Raw genomic sequence first — 18,356 nt, 5'->3', positions numbered from 1 at the left:
TTGTTGTGTTTCAGAATGCAGCCAGGAATACACAGACTCCACTGGTATAGACCTTCATGAATTTCTGATTAACACTCTAAAGAATAATTCAAGGTAATTTCCATAATAGGCTAATAGATGTTTTCATTGTTTTTTTATTTTTTTATTATGAACAAATAAAGTTTATTTATAATCTTTTTTTTTTTTGTAGTTCACAGTTATCTTAAAAAATACCATGAGTTATCAAAGAAGTAAACATATAGGAACATATTTATCAAGCTCCGTATGCTCCATAACCTGTCCGCCTGCTCTGAGCTGGCGGACAGAAATCGAATACGATGTGGTTGATTGACACCCCCTGCTAGCGGCCAATTGGCCGCGAATCTGCAGAGGGGGCATTGCACCAGCAGTTCACAAGAACTGCTGAAGCAATGAAAAATGCCGACAGAGTATCATGTCCGCTCGCACCATAATAAATAGGCCCCATAAAGTTAATTCTGTTACATTTAAGATTGTTTCATAGCATTGATCATCCAACTAATATGCAGACAATGTAATTGGTGTTGTTTTTGATAAGACAGCACAATAAAATGTTTTTCATCCAAATCAATAGAGTCATTGACTAAACTGAGCTTGTTATATCTGAGACTTCAGTCTGGAGCCTTTCCATAAGTCTGTACTGATAAATATTTTATGTGTGAGAAATCTGCTTGTACCTAAGTGCCCCTGAACTTGCAGCCTGGTTATGTATGTTTGTTAAAAGAACACAATTAAAATATTTTTCTTATTTGAAACTTTAAAAAATACTGATGCTAGAGATTTTTGTTTTTTTATGTACACGTTTTGAAAATTCAATTAAGAGCTGGAAGTGTCAAACTACGATAAAATAAACCACAATTAATAACATGCTGCACTGGGCTCCATTTATCATCTGGTCGGCGAGGAGTCAGGGTTCCCAGCTAGGAATTTATTATTGCGCAAGCAACTGCTTGTGCAGTTCCACTCCCTGTGGGGTGATTTAACTCCACTAACTCTGAAGTGGGGGTGGGGTTAGGAGACAGAGGTCTCACAAATACTGACAGTAAAGTTAAACTTAAACTTTCTTGATTCAGATAGAACATGCCATTTTGAACAACTTTCCTCATTATTTCTATTATTTATTTCCTTGTCTCTTTGTATTCTTCGTTGAAAAGCATAGCTAGGTAGACTCAGGAGCAGCAATGCACCCCTGGGAGCTAGCTGCTGATTTGTGACTGCTAATATATGCCTCTTGTAATTAGCTTATCTGATGTGCTCAGCTAGTTCCCTGTAGTGCACTGCTGCTCCTTCAACAAAGCATACCAAAAGAATGATGCACATTTGACAATAGAAGTAAGATAGCATGTTGTTTAAAATTGTATGCCGTATCTGAATGTTGAAAGAAAACTTTGGGGTTTCAGTTCCCTTTAAGATGTGGTTAGCAGGTCTGCATGAGTAACTTTCCAAATTATCTCTGTTATAAAACAATTTCATACATATAAATATTGATGAACGATTTATTGATATTTTTAATGCAGGTCTATTATACACTCTCTAAAGATGCTCTAAACATACTGTACATAGTCGCATTGATAAAGTCTTACACAACGAGATTATGAGTTTTGCGGTAACAGGGGTGCGTTGCTAACAAGCCTTTTTTTTTAACGCTCCCTTAAGACAACGCTTGTATTACAGGTTTTTTTAAACCTGGCGTTAGCCGCAAAAAGGTGAGCGTAGAGCAAAATTTAGCTCCACATCTCACCTCAATACCAGCGTTGCTTACGGTAGCGGTAAGATGGCTAAACGTGCTCATGCACGATTTACTCATAGGAAACAATGGGGCTGAGTCGTCTGAAAAAAAAACTAACACCTGCAAAAAAGCAGCGTTCAGCTCCTAACGCAGCCCCATTGATTCCTATGGGGAAATACTTTTATGTCTACACCTAACACCCTAACATGAACCCTGAGTCTAAACACCCCTAATCTTACACTTATTAACCCCTAATCTGCCACCCCCGACATCGTCGCCACCTGCATTATATTATTAACCCCTAATCTGCCGCTCCGGACACCGCCGCCACCTACATTATACTAATGAACCCCTAATCTGCTGCTCCCAACATCGCCGACACCTACATTATATTTATTAACCCCTAATCTGCCCCCCCCAACGTCGCCACAACTATATTAAATGTATTAACCCCTAATCTGTCGCCGCCAACGTCGCCACCACTATAATAAAGTTATTAACCCCTAAACCTAAGTCTAACCCTAACCCTAACACCCCCCTAACAAATATAATTTAAATAAATCTAAATAAAATAACTACAATTAAATAAATTATTCCTATTTAAAACTATATACTTACCTATAAAATAAAGCCTAAGCTAGCTACAATATAACTAATAGTTACATTGTAGCTAGTTTAGGATTTATATTTATTTTACAGGCAACTTTGTATTTATTTTAACTAGGTAGAATAGTTATTAAATAGTTACTAACTATTTAATAGCTACCTAGTTAAAATAAGTACAAATTTACCTGTAAAATAAATCCTAACCTAAATTACAATACACCTAACACTACACTATAATTAAATTAATTACATAAAGTAACTACAATTAACTACAATTAAATAAAATAAACTAAAGTATGAAAAACAACAAACACTAAATTACAGAAAATAAACAAATAATTACAATTTTTTTAAACTGATTACACCTAATCTAACCCCCCTAATAAAATAAAAAAGCCCCCCAAAATAATAAAATTCCCTACCCTATACTAAATTACAAATAAATTACAAATAGCCCTTAAAAGGGCCTTTTGCGGGGCATTACCCCAAAGTAATCAGCTCTTTTACCTGTAAAAAAAATACAATACCCCCACTCCAACATTAAAACCCACCACCCACACACCCAACCCTACTCTAAAACCCACCCAATTCCCCCTTAAAAAACCTAACACCACCCCCTTGAAGATCACCTTGAGACGTCTTCACCCAGCCGGGCACAAGTGGACCTCCAGAGGGGCAGAAGTCTTCATCCGATCCGGGCACAAGAGGACCTCCAGACGGGCAGAAGGCTTAATCCAGGCGGCATCTTCTATCTTCACCCATCCGGAGCGGAGCGGGTCCATCTTCAATCCAGCCGACGCGGAGCATCCTCTTCAAACGAAGTCCAAGCGAAGAATGAAGGTTCCTTTAAATGACGTCATCCAAGATGGCGTCCCTTGAATTCCGATTGGCTGATAGGATTCTATCAGCCAATCGGAATTAAGGTAGGAAAAATCCTATTGGCTGATCCAATCAGCCAATCCGATTGAAGTTCAATCCTATTGGCTGATCCAATCAACCAATTGGATTGAGCTCACATTCTATTGGCTGTTCCAATCAGCCAATAGAATGCAACCTCAATCCTATTGGCTGATTGGATCAGCCAATAGGATTTTCCCTACCTTAATTCCGATTGGCTGATAGAATCCTATCAGCCAATCGGAATTCAAGGGATGCCATCTTGGATGATGTAATTTAAAGGAACCTTCATTCTTCGCTTGGACTTCGTTTGAAGAGGATGCTCCGCGTTGGCTGGATTGAAGATGGTCCCGCTCCGCTCCGGATGGATGAAGATAGAAGATGCCGTCTGGATGAAGACTTCTGCCGCTTGGAGGACCTCTTCTGCCCGGATCGGATGAAGACTTCTGCCCCTCTGGAGGTCCACTTGTGCCCGGCTGGGTGAAGACGTCTCAAGGTAGGGTGATCTTCAAGGGGGTAGTGTTAGGTTTTTTTAAGGGGGGATTGGGTGGGATTTAGAGTAGGGTTGGGTGTGTGGGTATTGGGTTTTAATGTTGGGGGGGTATTGTATTTTTTGTTACAGGTAAAAGAGCTGATTACTTTGGGGCAATGCTCCGCAAAAGGCCCTTTTAAGGGCTATTTGTAATTTAGTATAGGGTAGGGAATTTTATTATTTTGGGGGGCTTTTTTATTTTATTAGAGGGATTAGGTGTAATTAGTTTAAAAAAATTGTAATTATTTTTTTATTTTCTGTAATTGTGTTGTTGTTTTTTTGTACTTTAGTTTATTTAATTTAATTGTATTTAATTGTAGGTAATTTAGTAAAAGTTGCCTTTAAAATAAATATAAACCCTAAGATAGATACAAATGTAACTATTAGTTATATTGTAGCTATCTTATGGTTTATTTTATAGGTAAGTATTTAGTTTTAAATAGGATTAATTTATTTAATTGTAGTCATTTTATTTCGTTATATTTAAGTTAGGGGGGGTTGGACTTAGGGTTAGACTTAGGTTTAGGGGTTAATAAATTTAATATAGTAGCGGCGATGTTGGGGGCGGCAGATTAGGGGTTAATACATGTAGCTAGGTGTCGGCGATGTTAGGGACGGCAGATTAGGGGTTAATAAAATTTAACTAGTGTTTGCGAGGCGGGAGTGCGGCGGTTTAGGGGTTAATATATTTATTACAGTGGCGGCGTTATGTTCTTGTAACAATCTAACTAGTGTTGTGATATAGTTTTACCTACTACAGTAGAGGATTATTTACAAGGTCTCTTTAATTGCTTCACAGGGACAGAATGATTTTATTGAAAATGGAACAAGAAATTATTGAATTCATCAACGACAACAAGTAAGCTTGATCTTTGTTCAACTCTTAAATTAAAAATAGATAAAAAAAGCTACTCTGCTAAGTCCATGTGTCATCCTGAGTGCAGTTGTCTTATTGTTATTCTCTATGGAGCAAAGCAGAATATAAACGTTGGCCTTCAGTGGAAAATGTTATAGTTTTCTTTTTTTATCCTATGCCTTTTGAAGTTAAGGCTGTGTTTCAATGAATTGTACATTGTTCTTTTGTCACAGAAAATTGCTAAGACCAATAACATATCTATTTATAGGTTCATCTATTCAATAGGTTTATTTTTATATAAAAATATTAGTGAAGGAGTTTTCATAAAACCTGCTTATAGCTTAATTGCACACATAAAACAACATTTGATTGTGGCATCACAAAGATACTATGCTGCATATGTTTTCATGACCATAGATGTCTCCATAAAATAGGATATAAAACCTTAACGCCAATAATTAGGTTGATCACAAGCCTTGATTATTTAAAAAAAATAAAATAAAAAATAAATAAATATATATATATATATATATATATATATATTAATTCAGCATTAAAGTCTAAGGGGATATTTGTATCATAAAAAAACCTTGATGTGTTGATATTCCGTTCCGTTCCATTTTACTTAAAGTGATGGTAATCTCTCCCCTTTATAAAATCAGATCTGGAATGTTAGTGATATTTTAGATAGAGTTTCATTCATCAGTTGTAACGAAGATGCGCAATACATTTTTAATATAGATATGAAATGTAAATACCTCGCGCTCCGCCGCACATTTCGAAAGTCAATTTTCCTGTGAGCTAATGGTTTGAATTGTTGTCCAATCAGCGCTCGCCCCATATTGCAATTTTGTTGTAGCTAGAGTGCTTATTGGACAACAATTCAAACATTTAGCTCACAGAAAAATTGACTTTCCTTCTTAACATGAGGAGAGTCCACGGCATAATTCCTTACTGTTGGGAAATACTGAACCTGGCCACCAGGAGGAGGCAAAGACACCCCAGCCAAAGGCTTAAAGGACCAGTCAACACTGTAGATTTGCATAATCAACAAATGCATGATAAGAAGACAATGCAATAGCACTTATTCTGAACTTCAAATGAGTAGTAGATTTTTGTTAAATAAATTGCAAAGTTATGTCTATTTCCACTCCCCCTGTATCATGTGACAGTCATCAGCCAATCACAAATGGATATACGTATATGCTGTGAATTCTTGCACATGCTCAGTAGGAGTTGGTGACTCAAAAAGTATAAATATAAAAAGACTGTGCACATTTTGTTAATGGAAGTAAATTGGAAAGTTGTTTAAAATTGCATGCTGTATCTGAATCATGAAGTTTAATTTTGACTTGAGTGTCCCCCCACTTCCCTCATATCACAGTCAGCCTGTGATGAAAGGCTGTTTCCTGTGGAGGAAACAGCCTTTCGTCACAGGAGGTTGGCAGAGAAGTGTCAGAAGATTCTGAGAAGTTGCTTATGGAGGGTATCTGCCCTTCGAAATGGTACTGGAGTTTTAAGTAGGATTGTCAGCCTCTCAGTGAGAGCATTGACGAATGTTGGAGTCTGGAGATGCAGGGAGAGTCTTTCTGCGAACACATCCAGACTCATATTAACAGCAACTAAGCAATCAGTGTTGACGAGTTTCACTGCCTGCTTCCATCACTCAGGTCCATGTCAGGAGCGATGCTACAAGACTGTCAAACTTGAGAGGCTGTGTTTCTGTTCCACGACATAGATTCCGGTAAGATCGTTTCATTTTTTTTTTTATATACATATGATAACGCAAGAAGACAGGGTCACAGTGTGGCTCCTTTTATCTGTATGGGATTAAGGGTTAATATCTCCGGAGGGGGATTATTGAACAGTGGGGATTAATCACATACATTTATTTGATTATGCTGCGACATGTGTGAGATGAGGCTCAGGCAGATGTTGGAACGTACAGGGTTTTCACTTTAGTTTTGGGAGCTGCGCAGCCTGAATGGCTTGGCAAGCTTTTTTACTAGTATAGCAGGGGCGGTCCTACATTGCGCACCACGTGACCAGGTGTGGTCACACTTATTTCCTCTTTCCTGACCGAGCGGTTTACCGGAGAAGAAGCGGTTTCTCTGTTTGGCTTGGGTCATAAGAGGTGGTGAGTGCCCCAGCCATTGGGGGTATAAAGGTGCCGTTTTTTCTTATTAAGCAATAGTCTGCTTTGTTAGCGCAAGTGTTAGATGCGTTAGAGGGTACTCCCTTTTTACCTAAGTATAATACATGTCTATATTGTGAGGAGGCCACGGTATATCCGCCTACTCAATTATGTTCCACATGCCTTGATAAAGTAATCATGTCAAAAAAAGTTAATATGTTTGATACCACTGAGCAGTCCACCTCTTAGGAGTCTCCATCCCATGAGGTGTTCACACTACAATTATCTCCTAATACACATGCAGCTTCCCGTAGCACTCCTAATCCTCCATCTGGAGGGGCCCTTTTACCACCATACTTTACTGAGCAGTTATAAATGGCAGTGTCTGCGGCCTTTAGTGCTTTACCTCGTCCTGCTAAGCGCAAGCGAAAGGTCAAATATTGCTATCCTTCCCAGGGGTCATTTACTATCTTTATATTAAATATTATTATAAGGTGGCGCAAACAAATGCCGATTTCCACTCTAAATAACCTGATGATGTTTAAAAATATGTATATATACGCACTCTAGGGTTAATATCTAGTTTAAATAGGACAAAGTATTTTGAATGGCACCTTATCTTACCAAGGGCGTTTACTCTAATAGTGGTCGAGTATAAAGATGTAAATTCACTATAAAGTAAAATGTATCATCTAGTTAACTTCATATGAAATATGTAATAAACAGTAGGCTGATGATAAATACATAACTGATATTTAATAGTTTATAATATGATTCTTAAGCAGACTCAAAACATAAAAAATGACAATTAAAATACATTCCCTTATTTTAAAAAACACCGGTGTCTATATTGATATCAATATAAGTATGAATACATATTACATTGGTAACATTTGTAGCCTTTATCGCTTAATATTACATAAAACAAGCAATTAGCTCCACAGGTAAAATGTCTCATATGTATGAAAAAAGAAACTTTCATGTAGAAACTCTCATATAGGTTTAGCCCTCTTTTAATTTCAGTAAGTTGTTTCAAAGTATAGTTAATGTCTATTCCTTTGAGGCTTATGTAGAATTCCTTATTTTTAGATTTTTTGGAACATAATAGTGTAGGCACTTTGCCAAAGATTGTGGTTTACGGCTTTGTTAAATGGAAATACACATCAAATAGGACTTTCTAAATGTGTCCAATCTTCTTTGTTGAAAGGTCAGCTGAACAAGTAACTGTTGCTAAAGTTATGTACATACGTTTTTTTGTGTAGCTTTTAACTTTCCGTTAGGTCTCCTCCGGGTTAAACAGTGCACTGTTTTTGATATCCTCCCTTTTCCGATAGATGGTTTCCGGTAGAGCGCTGTGGCTTCCAGCCTCTGTTTACCGGGTGTTAAGATGGCCCTCCTTTCCAGGTGTTAATCACTGTTTGGTCGCTTGCATCCACTGAGCCACTCTTTTGGTATCTCCCAAGTGTTTGCAAGTGCTCCAACTCGGCTATTATTTCGCCGGTACAGCTATCGGGAAGAAACCTTATGTCTTTATAGCTGATGGTGCTCGTCTTTAAGGCCCCCGAATAGCTTGCTTTCTCTGTACTCCTTCGGGTTGGTGGTCAGTCGATAATCAGGTTTCTATGCGTTTCGGCATTCAGCCTTTCTCAAGATACCTGATTGGAAAATTGCGTCTTCTTAGGTGATAGCTTGGTCAGTCCCTTCACCGTACCGGTGGTGCCTTGCACAATCACGGGATCCTTTAACCTTAGATATTCACCAAAGCTAAAGACTTCCTTTTCATGGATGTTTCAGTTGTGAACCAAACTTGCAGCCTTATTGGATTTATCTGATACAAGATTATCCGATGATGAAGGCGCCTCTGATACTCCAGAGGGTGCTCTTTCTGGGTCTGGAATCTGCTGCCTCTTAGCCTCCAACTGCGGAGGAATCAGACTTTAGATTTAGGATTAAGCATTTACACTTTCTGCTGAAGGAAGTTTTGGCTATATTAGAGGTTTCAGAGCCCAAATTGCCTAATGAACCTTAGATTCCTAAATTAGATAAGGTCTACGAGGACATGGTTGTACCACAAACTTTCCCAGTTCCCGTAAAGATGGCGAACATTATTAAGAATGAATGGGAAATAATTGGTTCTTCCTTTTCCTCTTCTTCTTCCTTTAAAATATTGTTCCCGGTCCCGGACTCTCAATTGGAGTTGTGGGCTTCCAGCCCCAAGGTGGATGACACTATCTCCATGCTTGCTAAACGCACTACTATCCCGCTTGAGGATAGTTTGTCGCTTAAAGAGCCCATGGATAAGAAGATAGAAACTCTGTTAAGAAATATGTTTCAACATATGGGATATTTGTTTCAACCTGCAGCGGCTGTTGCTGCGGTTGCTGGAGCAGCTACCTACTGGTGCAACTCCTTATCTGAGTTGATAGAGGTGGAAGGTCCCCTCGACATCCAGAAAAGAATTAAGACCTTAAAGGTGGCTAATATTTTTATTATACGCCTGAATGCCAAGGCTTCAGGTTTTTCTGTTCAAGCCCGTAGGGCACTCTGGCTGAAGTCCTGGTCTGCGGACATGACTTCTATGTCAAGATTTATTTCCCTCCCATTTAAGGGAAAGATTCTATTTGGTCCAGGCTTGGACTCAATTATCTCCATGGTTACTGGAGGCAAAGGTGCCTTTTTACCGCAGGATAAGAAGAACAAGCCTAAGGGACAAGGTCCTAATTTTCATTCCTGAGCAATTCAAGGGGGCTTGGAAACCGGCTCAGTCCTGAATAAATCCAAGCAGAGCAAGAAGCCTGCCGAGACAAAGTCGGCATGATGGGGCGGCCCCCAATCTGGCTCTGGATCTTGTATGAGGCAAACTGTTGCTCTTTTCAGATGCTTGTTTTAGGGACGTGCAAGACCCGTGGGTCCTGGAGGTCATCGCTCAGGGATAGGTTTTAAATCTCATCCACCCAGGGGCAGATTCCTCCTATCAAACCTGTCTTCAAGGCAAGAAATGAGAGAAGCCTTTCTGGAGTGCGTGAGGGATCTCTCCTCCCTAGGAGTCATTGTCCCGGTACCTCTTGCAGAAAGAGGTCTGGGGTACTATTCAAACCTCTTTGTGGTCCCAAAGAAGGAGGGAACTTCACCCGATTCTGGACCTAAAGTGCTTAAACAAATTCCTATCTGTCCCCTCGTTCAAGATGGAGACAATAAGGTTCCCTTAGTTCAGGAAGGACAGTTCATGACCACTATAGATCTGAAGCATGCTTACCATGTTCCAATACACAAGGAACACTTCAAGTTCCTAAGGTTTACGTTCCTGAACCAGCACTTCCAGTTTATTGCACTTCTGTTTGGTCTAGCTACTGCTCCAAGAGTTTTTACAAAGGTTCTAGGGGCTCTGCTTGCAGTGGCCAGAACCAGAGTTATAGCAGTAGCGCCATACTTGGATGATAATCTGGTTTAACCACCATCCTGTCGTCTGGAAGAAGGCCATTCAAGATCTCTTCTGTTTCTTCTTTGATCTCATGGGTGGAAGATAAACTTAGAAAAAGAGTTCTCTTATTCCCAGTACCAGGGTGGAATTCCTGGGTACTATAATATACTCCATATCTATGAGGATATTCTTTACAGACCAGAGATGTTACAAGCTAACTTCTGCTTGTCTTGCCCTCCAGTCCTCCTTAAAGCCCTCTGTGGCTCTGTGTATGGAGGTGATTGGTCTCATGGTGTCCAGCATGGACATCATTCCCTTTGCCAGATTTCATCTCAGACCACTTCAGCTCTGCATGCTGAGACAGTGGAACGGCGATCATTTGTATCTGTCTCAACAGATTTCTCTGGACAACAGGTCGAGAGGATTTATCTCCTGGTGGCTCTGTCCATATCACCTGTCCCAAGGGACATCCTTCTTGAGACCATCCTGGGAGACTCTGACTACGGATGCACAGGGCCTGTGGACTCGAGAGGAATCCCTTCTACCGATCAACATTTTGGAACTTCGAGCGATCTCCAATGCTCTGAAGGCTTGGCCTCTTCTGGGTTTGTCCCAGTTTATCAGATTCCAATCAGACAACATAACCTTGGTGGCTTACATCAACCATCAGGGGGGAACAAGGAGCTCCCTAGCAATGAGGGAAGTGTCTCAGATTCTGGAGTTGGTGGAGAACTACAACTGCTCACTGTCAGCGATCCATATTCCGAGTGTGGACAACTGGGAAGCGGATTTCCTCAGCAGACAATCCTTTCATCCGGGGGAATTGTCTCTCCATCCCGAGGTGTTTGCGGAGATTTGCAACAGGTGGGGGACGCCGAAGATAGATCTCATGGTGTCCCAGCTCAATTCCAAGCTACCCAGATATGGGTCGCGGCCCAGGGATTCTCAGGCGGAGCTAATAGATGCATTAGCAGTGCCTTGGAGGTTCAATCTAATTTTCATTTTTCCACCGTTACCACTTCTTCCCCGTGTAGTGGCCCGCATCAAGCAGGAGCAGGCATCAGTGATACTGATTGCTCCATCGTGGCCGCGAAGGATGTGGTTCGCGAGCCTGTTGGGGATGTCCTCATCTCCTCCGTGGAAGTTACCTTGTTGCAGGGATCTACTGGAACAGGGTCTTTTTGTTCATCAAAATCTATATTCTTTGAGGCTGACTGCAAAAGGGGCAGTGTCCAGCAGTTCATTTAAAGGAATAGTCTAGTCAAAATAAAACTTTCATGATTCGGATAGAGCATGCAATTTTAAGCAACTTTCTAATTTACTCCTGTTATCAAATTTTCTTTATTTTCTTTGGTATCTTTATTTGAATGTAAGCTTAGGAGCAGGCCAATTTTTGGTTCAGCACCTGTGTAGCTTTTGCTGATTGGTGACTACTTTTTCAAACCAATCAGAAAGCGCTACCCAGGTGCTGAACCAAAAATGTGTGTGTTTGTAGCGTTTGTAGCTGTAGATATATTCACACCATTCTGCCTGTTACTCCACAGAAGTCTTGGTTACTATAAAGGCTGTCCTATATGCATGCATGTTGTACAAGGGTTCACATAATAACCTAGGATCCACTACCATTTTGTTATCTAGTCATATCAAATATAGCATTTTAAAAGAGGTAGGTTGATATACCTGGGACACTGGATAGTACTTGTCCCCCGCTTTCCTGATTATGAGATTGCAAGATTTACAATGCAGATAACTGTTTTGTGTTATTTTTGGGTGGAAATAATTTAGAGCTTCAGGGTATTAACAGCAGAAGTATTTTGAGATTATAATCACTAGAAAAACACACTGACAATACGGGATGAAGTTTCAAAGGCATTACTTGTTAAGGCAAGTGCAAAGACTGGTATAGCACCTCTATATGCAAACATAAAGCTAAAGCTGATTTGTTGAGGAAGCCAGAGATAACACAGAGATGTTGTGAAGCCAGAGATAACACCATAACAATAATCAACCTCCTAGACTATGTTAACCAGCAAAAACTCCCCACTATTTTTCTATCAATCGACGCACAGAAGGCCTTTGATAGGCTCAACTGGCAATTCTTGAGTGTTACCCTATATAAATTTGGGTTCGGGAAATCTTTGATTGAAAAAATATTTGCTTTATATCAATCCCCCACGGCTAGAATACACTTAAATAGCTCCCTTTCTGCCCCCATAAGTATCAACAACGAAACAATACAGGGATGTCCACTTTCCCCACTGCTATTTATCCTGGCCATGGAAACACTAGCTACAAACATAAGAAACAACCCAGATATAAAGGGAATCACGATAGAACAGACCCAATACAAAATGGCATTATATGCCGACAATATAATGCTCACTCTTACTTCCCCTAAAACATTGTTACCCGCCCTATCAGTGGAATTTTCTAAATACAGTGATGTATCGGACTTTAAAATTAATACCACAAAATCTGAATTCCTTAGTTTACATAATTCTGACACGGTCAGACAAAACATACAACAGCAATTCCGATATCAATACCTACCCAAATCTATCAAATATTTAGGCATACAGCTCTATGAAACAAAGACATGTTATATTCACTAAATTACACCCCACTATTACAGAACATCAGACAAGATATAAAGAACTGGGAGCAAAAACTATTGTCATGGCTGGGGCGCATTAATTCGGTCAAAATGACAATACTTCCAAAGATACTATATATCTTCCAAGCATTACCTATTCCATTACCTGACAGCTATTTACAGTCCTTACAGAAGACAGTCAACACTTACATCTGGGCCAACCATATGGCTAAAATCTCAATGAAAACTATGTCTATGCTAAAAGATAGAGTAGGCCTGGGAGTACCTAACCTGGAGTATTACAGATATGCAACCCACCTAGTTAGGATCATTAACTGGTGTAAGCATGAGGAGGATAAGGAATGGATCGGGCTAGAATGCCATTTGTCTAAATTTTACAACCTTGGAAGTTTGTGTTGGTCTGCTACTAAACTACAAAAGCAAATAGAAAATGCACCTAGTATAGCCATCAAAACTCTTAAATCTGGGAAAAATTGATAAAAAAAAATGCCAACTATATCTATGATCCTGTCCCCATTAACCCCAATTTTAACCAGCACATCCTTTTACCCCCAGCAGACTTTTAGTCAGGATCAATGTAGTATAATACACCTGTTACTACCTTATCACAATGTTCTATCTGAAGGCAAGCTGCACCCTAAAATAGAATTGCAAGAAATAGGTATATCCCACTTTGATTCTTGGTATAAGTACCTCCAATTAAGCCACATTATCACCTCTGAGAAGGGTAAGATAAATAGAAACTTAACACCCTTTGAACATTTATGCTATCAAAAAGATAATATTAGAGGTAATCTATCCAAATCATACCAACTTGTCTTACAATACCACTCATGCAACCTACCATCATATACACAAAAATGGGAGGAAGAAATGGGAATAAAAATTGCAGAAAAGGATTGGTTGAAAATTATTGCACAAATGTCCTCATCAGCTTCTTCTATAAGTTTTAAGGAAACTAATATGAAAATATTAAGTAGATGGTACTATACTCCGCATAGGTTAGCACAGATATTCCCAAATTCCAAAAATACCTGTTGGAGAGAATGCGGACAAATAGGTACAGCATACCATATATGGTGGATGTGCCCTATGATTAGCAACTATTGGAAACTCATTATAATAGAAGTAACTAAGGTGTTACATTTTGAAATCCCTAATGACCCATTAACATGCCTCTTCGGTAGGCCTAATAAATTGCTATATAGACTTAGGTCCAAGCTGCTTGGCTTAATGTTAAACTGTGCCAGACAGTTAATACCTAAATTTTGGAAGAATACGGTTACACCTTCAATAGATGATTGGGTCTCTTCAGTAACATTAGCAATATCTCTCGAAAAATACCACTATTTTATACTACACCAGTTAGAAGCCTACTATTCGATAAGGTTTATCTGGGAAGAATATATCAATTCAAACTGTAAAACATAGATCTTGTAATGCATGTATATTGATATACTGTTATGACCTGATTGCCAAATATGTGTGGTGTTTTCTTTGCAGATACTTTCAAATTTCTGCATTGTTGTCTTGTAAATTGAATTTTTTTCCAATAAAAACCTATTTAATTTTTTAAAAAAAAATGCTCTAACACGTGTCCTTTTAATACAAACACAGACATCCCAACCTGCAAAAACTAATTTCAGGGAGGTACCCTCCCCCCATACCTGGACCTGCCCCCCTGGACCCCCCCCCCCCAAAAAAAAAAAAAAGAGTTTGAAAAAAAATACTGGCAATTTACAAACTGAGAGGACAGCTCTATCTACTACACACAACAGTATAATCATTGTAAAGGCAGCTTTACCCAACTACATGACAGTGGTGCATAACTGGAGCAGTTATATGTCTGTACAGTTTAGTACATGGTTAAAGTGCAGCTCTTCAGTACTCGCTGCTCATTGGCTGCTCTACACAACCTCTGCAGCTCTATTGGCGGATAAGGACACGCCCCTATATAACATTATTATTTATACAGTTTGTTCTGTCATATGTAAGATGCGCTATGCACACTTACCTTTCCCGGGGTCACCACTAATTCAGATCTGAATAGCACACAAACACTGCATCCACCAAATCAAACAGCGAGAGGCATATTCAGGCTCGCCCAACCTGGCACTTTGTGAAAGACCACGCCTACAGATGCTTACCGTCATCACTCAGGGCATATGCGGAAGCTCAACACCACGCTTAGAGTTACCTGGTAAAAAGTGCACGGGGTCATACGCCTTGTGTTCTGTGATTGGTTGTCAGTTGAATTACCTAAACATCTTTTGCCAATAGGAAGTGACAAGCCAGGATGAATACCCTAATTTTAGCGTTACCACAATAATTGATGCTTACACAATGTTTGGCCTGTGCATGCTGCCTGTGAGCATTATGTTGTGAACGTGTTTGACGTTTTGGTGTGATGAAAGGAGTTACCGGGATATTTAATTTAATTTGCGGGCATCAGGGAGCCGCTATTACAATGCGGGAGACTGGAACTTCCGGGAGAGTTGGGATGTCTACAAACATTATTTAATATTAATATATATAATTTCTACTGCAAGTCTAGTTAATAATACAAATAAAAATAGAAGTTATTAAAATGTTGTTTTACATGTTATTTAGTTTGATGTGCAAACCTGTCTATTAAACTGGTCGAACAGAACATCTGCACTTTGAACAGTTGTTATCATTCTAATATCAAAGTTTAGAGGAAGGTGGCAATCCAAAATTATGTTTAACCAGTTTCTTTTGAATGTGTCTTTAAAAGAGATCGGACTGAGAAAAGTGATAAAGATCAATACTTTTTAGGATCTAATATTCAGCTTCTATGTTCATGTTATAAGTGATTCATTCTCCTACTGTTAAGTCCCAAATGGCTGAGTAAACTAGCGTTAGGATTAAGTTTAAAATATTACATGTTGGTGTTCATTTACCTTAAAGGGACATTAAACACTTTGAGATGGTAATATAAAATGATAAATTGTATATAATAAAACAACTCTGCAATATACTTTCATTATTTATTTTGTCCTCTTTGCCTGTAATTCCATTCTGAAATTGTGAGCTTTTCAGTTCCTGTTAGAAATGGAAGTGCAGAACACTGTTAAATCCAGCACAACCATTGGCTGCATAGTCTTGTGACCTATTTATAACTGTCTCTAATTGGCCACAGTAGAGAAGGTAACACAAGTTACAACATGGCAGCTCCCAGTGTTTTATAGACACTAAAACTTTACACTAATTTTGTCACTTTTTAAACAACTAATGAAATTTTAAAAAATACATCTACATGTTAGTCATGGACTAATCTTTTCTTTGAATTCATCATTCTATCTAGCATGTATTTAGTGTTTAATGTCCCTTTAATTATGTTTAAGATAAATGGTGCTGCAAAAAAAATCAAGACATCATCTTGCGCTGGTATTACAAACTGGAGAGCTAATATACAATATTAAAATATACTTTACACATATTTTCAAGTAATGTAAAAAACTAGGTACTGCATTGTGCAACCATGAAGGTTGTTAAACATATGCTGATAAATTGTTTTACTGTTCTTCCTAAAACCTTTGTAAAGTTAATTTGATAACAGTTGTAGATTAAAGTGCTTTTGGGGCCTTTCTATGCAAGTGGAGTAAGAGAAGAAGAAACCCTAGCTGCCACATTGAATAGCAAACAGGAACAAAAGTGACGAGGGGAATACTAATACATGTTGTGAAGTGGAGAGCCACCTATTACACTGGGTTCCAGAGTTCAAATAAAAAATGTATGTCCCTTCCCCAATGCTGTATGTCTTGGGCGTATGGCTGTTTCAATTCTACATCCCAATCTGTCCAAAATAAAGCACTCCAAATATATATAAATATTTTGAATAAGTTATAAAATGTAACATTACAGTCATTCAGTTGTTTTACCCAGTACATACTTGAAAACGAGAGAAATCTCACTGTATCCTTCCTGGTAAAATATTTTATAAATAAATAATAAATAAATAAATAAATTCATATCAGTGCTTTCCAACTTTACGATGCTCTAGGACACATTTTTGTCAGCAAGCACTCAGGTATGTGTGATACACAGAATGCCATCCGTACACACACTATTTACTGCCCAGTTAGTTTTATTTAGCCCCCATAAACCAAATGCTACAATCCAGTAATCATTAAGGGGCCGATTATCTAAATCTCAGCAGATCAGACATGTTTTTTTACGCCGACCCTAGCAGGGGCTGCCCTTATGGATTTATCTTAAAAAAGGGTCAGTCACTGAAAGTTAGCAATGAGCCAGGGGTGCACTTTAAAAATTAAATCCTGCAGCCAATATAAATCAAATTGCGCTGTTTTCTGCGTATAGTATCTTACAATTGCCTATATTGTTTTATTCATGTGTTTTTTTTATTAGGGTATTAAGTATTTTGAGTATAATTTGCAAGGTTGTGAATTGTCCACTTAAATAATGCATTTAACGCCTTCCCATATGAAAATGCAGTATATGCCCTTTTGCGAGATACAAGTCTTTTCAGGGTAAAACATAGCTTTATATAATTCCACCAGGGAAATAGGACTGGCGAACATTCTTAAATAATCTCTCCAGCCCAGAGACCTTTAGATATTCAGCCCCTATATTCTCTCAATGTAATATATATATATATATATATATATATATATATATATTTAACAAATGTTCTGGTGCATGTGGACGTCAAAAACATATTGGAGCACTGCACCAAATCACATTTGTAGTAGTAGTAGATTCCCAAACTAATGAGTCCATGATGTTGATAGGGATTTTTAAAATTCTCATATAACTTCTAGTGACTATTCCTTTCACAAATTCCTGAAGAATTTCTTACACCTCCTGCTGAATTTCTTAGTCACTGGCTATAAAACCCAAAATCAATCACAGAACTATTAACCAGAAGAAAAAAAAAAGAGCAGAGAAAGGTCCCCAAATGTATTATCCAAAACTCGTGCTTATGAATAAAAATACAGTAAAACAGGCAAATTAAATCTAGGAAAATGGACAATAAATATGAAGCAAAAATAGTGTTGCATCCAATATATATGTATGTATGTATATATATATATATATATATATATATATATATATAAAAAATGTATATATCATTTTATATATATATATATATATATATATATATATATATATATATATATATATATATATTACAATAAATAATCTTTAAAAGATACAATTAGTAAACCATGGCGATGTTGTAAAATACAAAATATTTTGGGGCAAAATATTTAACTTTAGAAGAACTTGCTGTTTGAAATGATGCAAAGTACTAGCTGGGTGGGCTGTGTTGTGCTTTGACAACGGTCACTGCATTTCGCTTTGCTAAATTTCTCAGTCACTGGCTATAAAACCCAAAATCAATCCCAGAACTATAAACCAGAAAAATAAGAGCAGAGAAAGGTCCCCAAATGTATTATCCAAAACTTGTGCTTATTAATAAAAATATAGTAAAACAGGCAAATTAAATCTAGCAAATAGTGTTGCATCATATACAGGGAGTGCAGAATTATTAGGCAAATGAGTAT

The 18,356-nt window shown here is 38.2% G+C and overlaps 1 protein-coding gene across 4 annotated transcripts in view; it reads left to right on the top strand.

The window, feature by feature from the left end:
• LOC128660572 (cAMP-regulated phosphoprotein 21-like) overlaps positions 1 to 18,356 on the top strand; it is a 435,858-nt gene that overhangs the window by 158,777 nt on the left and 258,725 nt on the right. For 3 of the 4 annotated variants that reach the window (XM_053714500.1, XM_053714499.1, XM_053714502.1), the window contains 2 exons: positions 15 to 93; positions 4,582 to 4,641. In XM_053714500.1, the coding sequence (XP_053570475.1) occupies positions 15 to 93; positions 4,582 to 4,641 (139 nt within the window). The remainder of the gene's footprint in view (positions 1 to 14; positions 94 to 4,581; positions 4,642 to 18,356) is intronic. The other variant, XM_053714501.1, reaches the window with a different exon arrangement.

This window comes from Bombina bombina, chromosome 5, assembly GCF_027579735.1.
Source record: "Bombina bombina isolate aBomBom1 chromosome 5, aBomBom1.pri, whole genome shotgun sequence".
NCBI lineage: Eukaryota > Metazoa > Chordata > Amphibia > Anura > Bombinatoridae > Bombina > Bombina bombina.
This window is presented reverse-complemented; position numbering and strand designations above follow the sequence as displayed.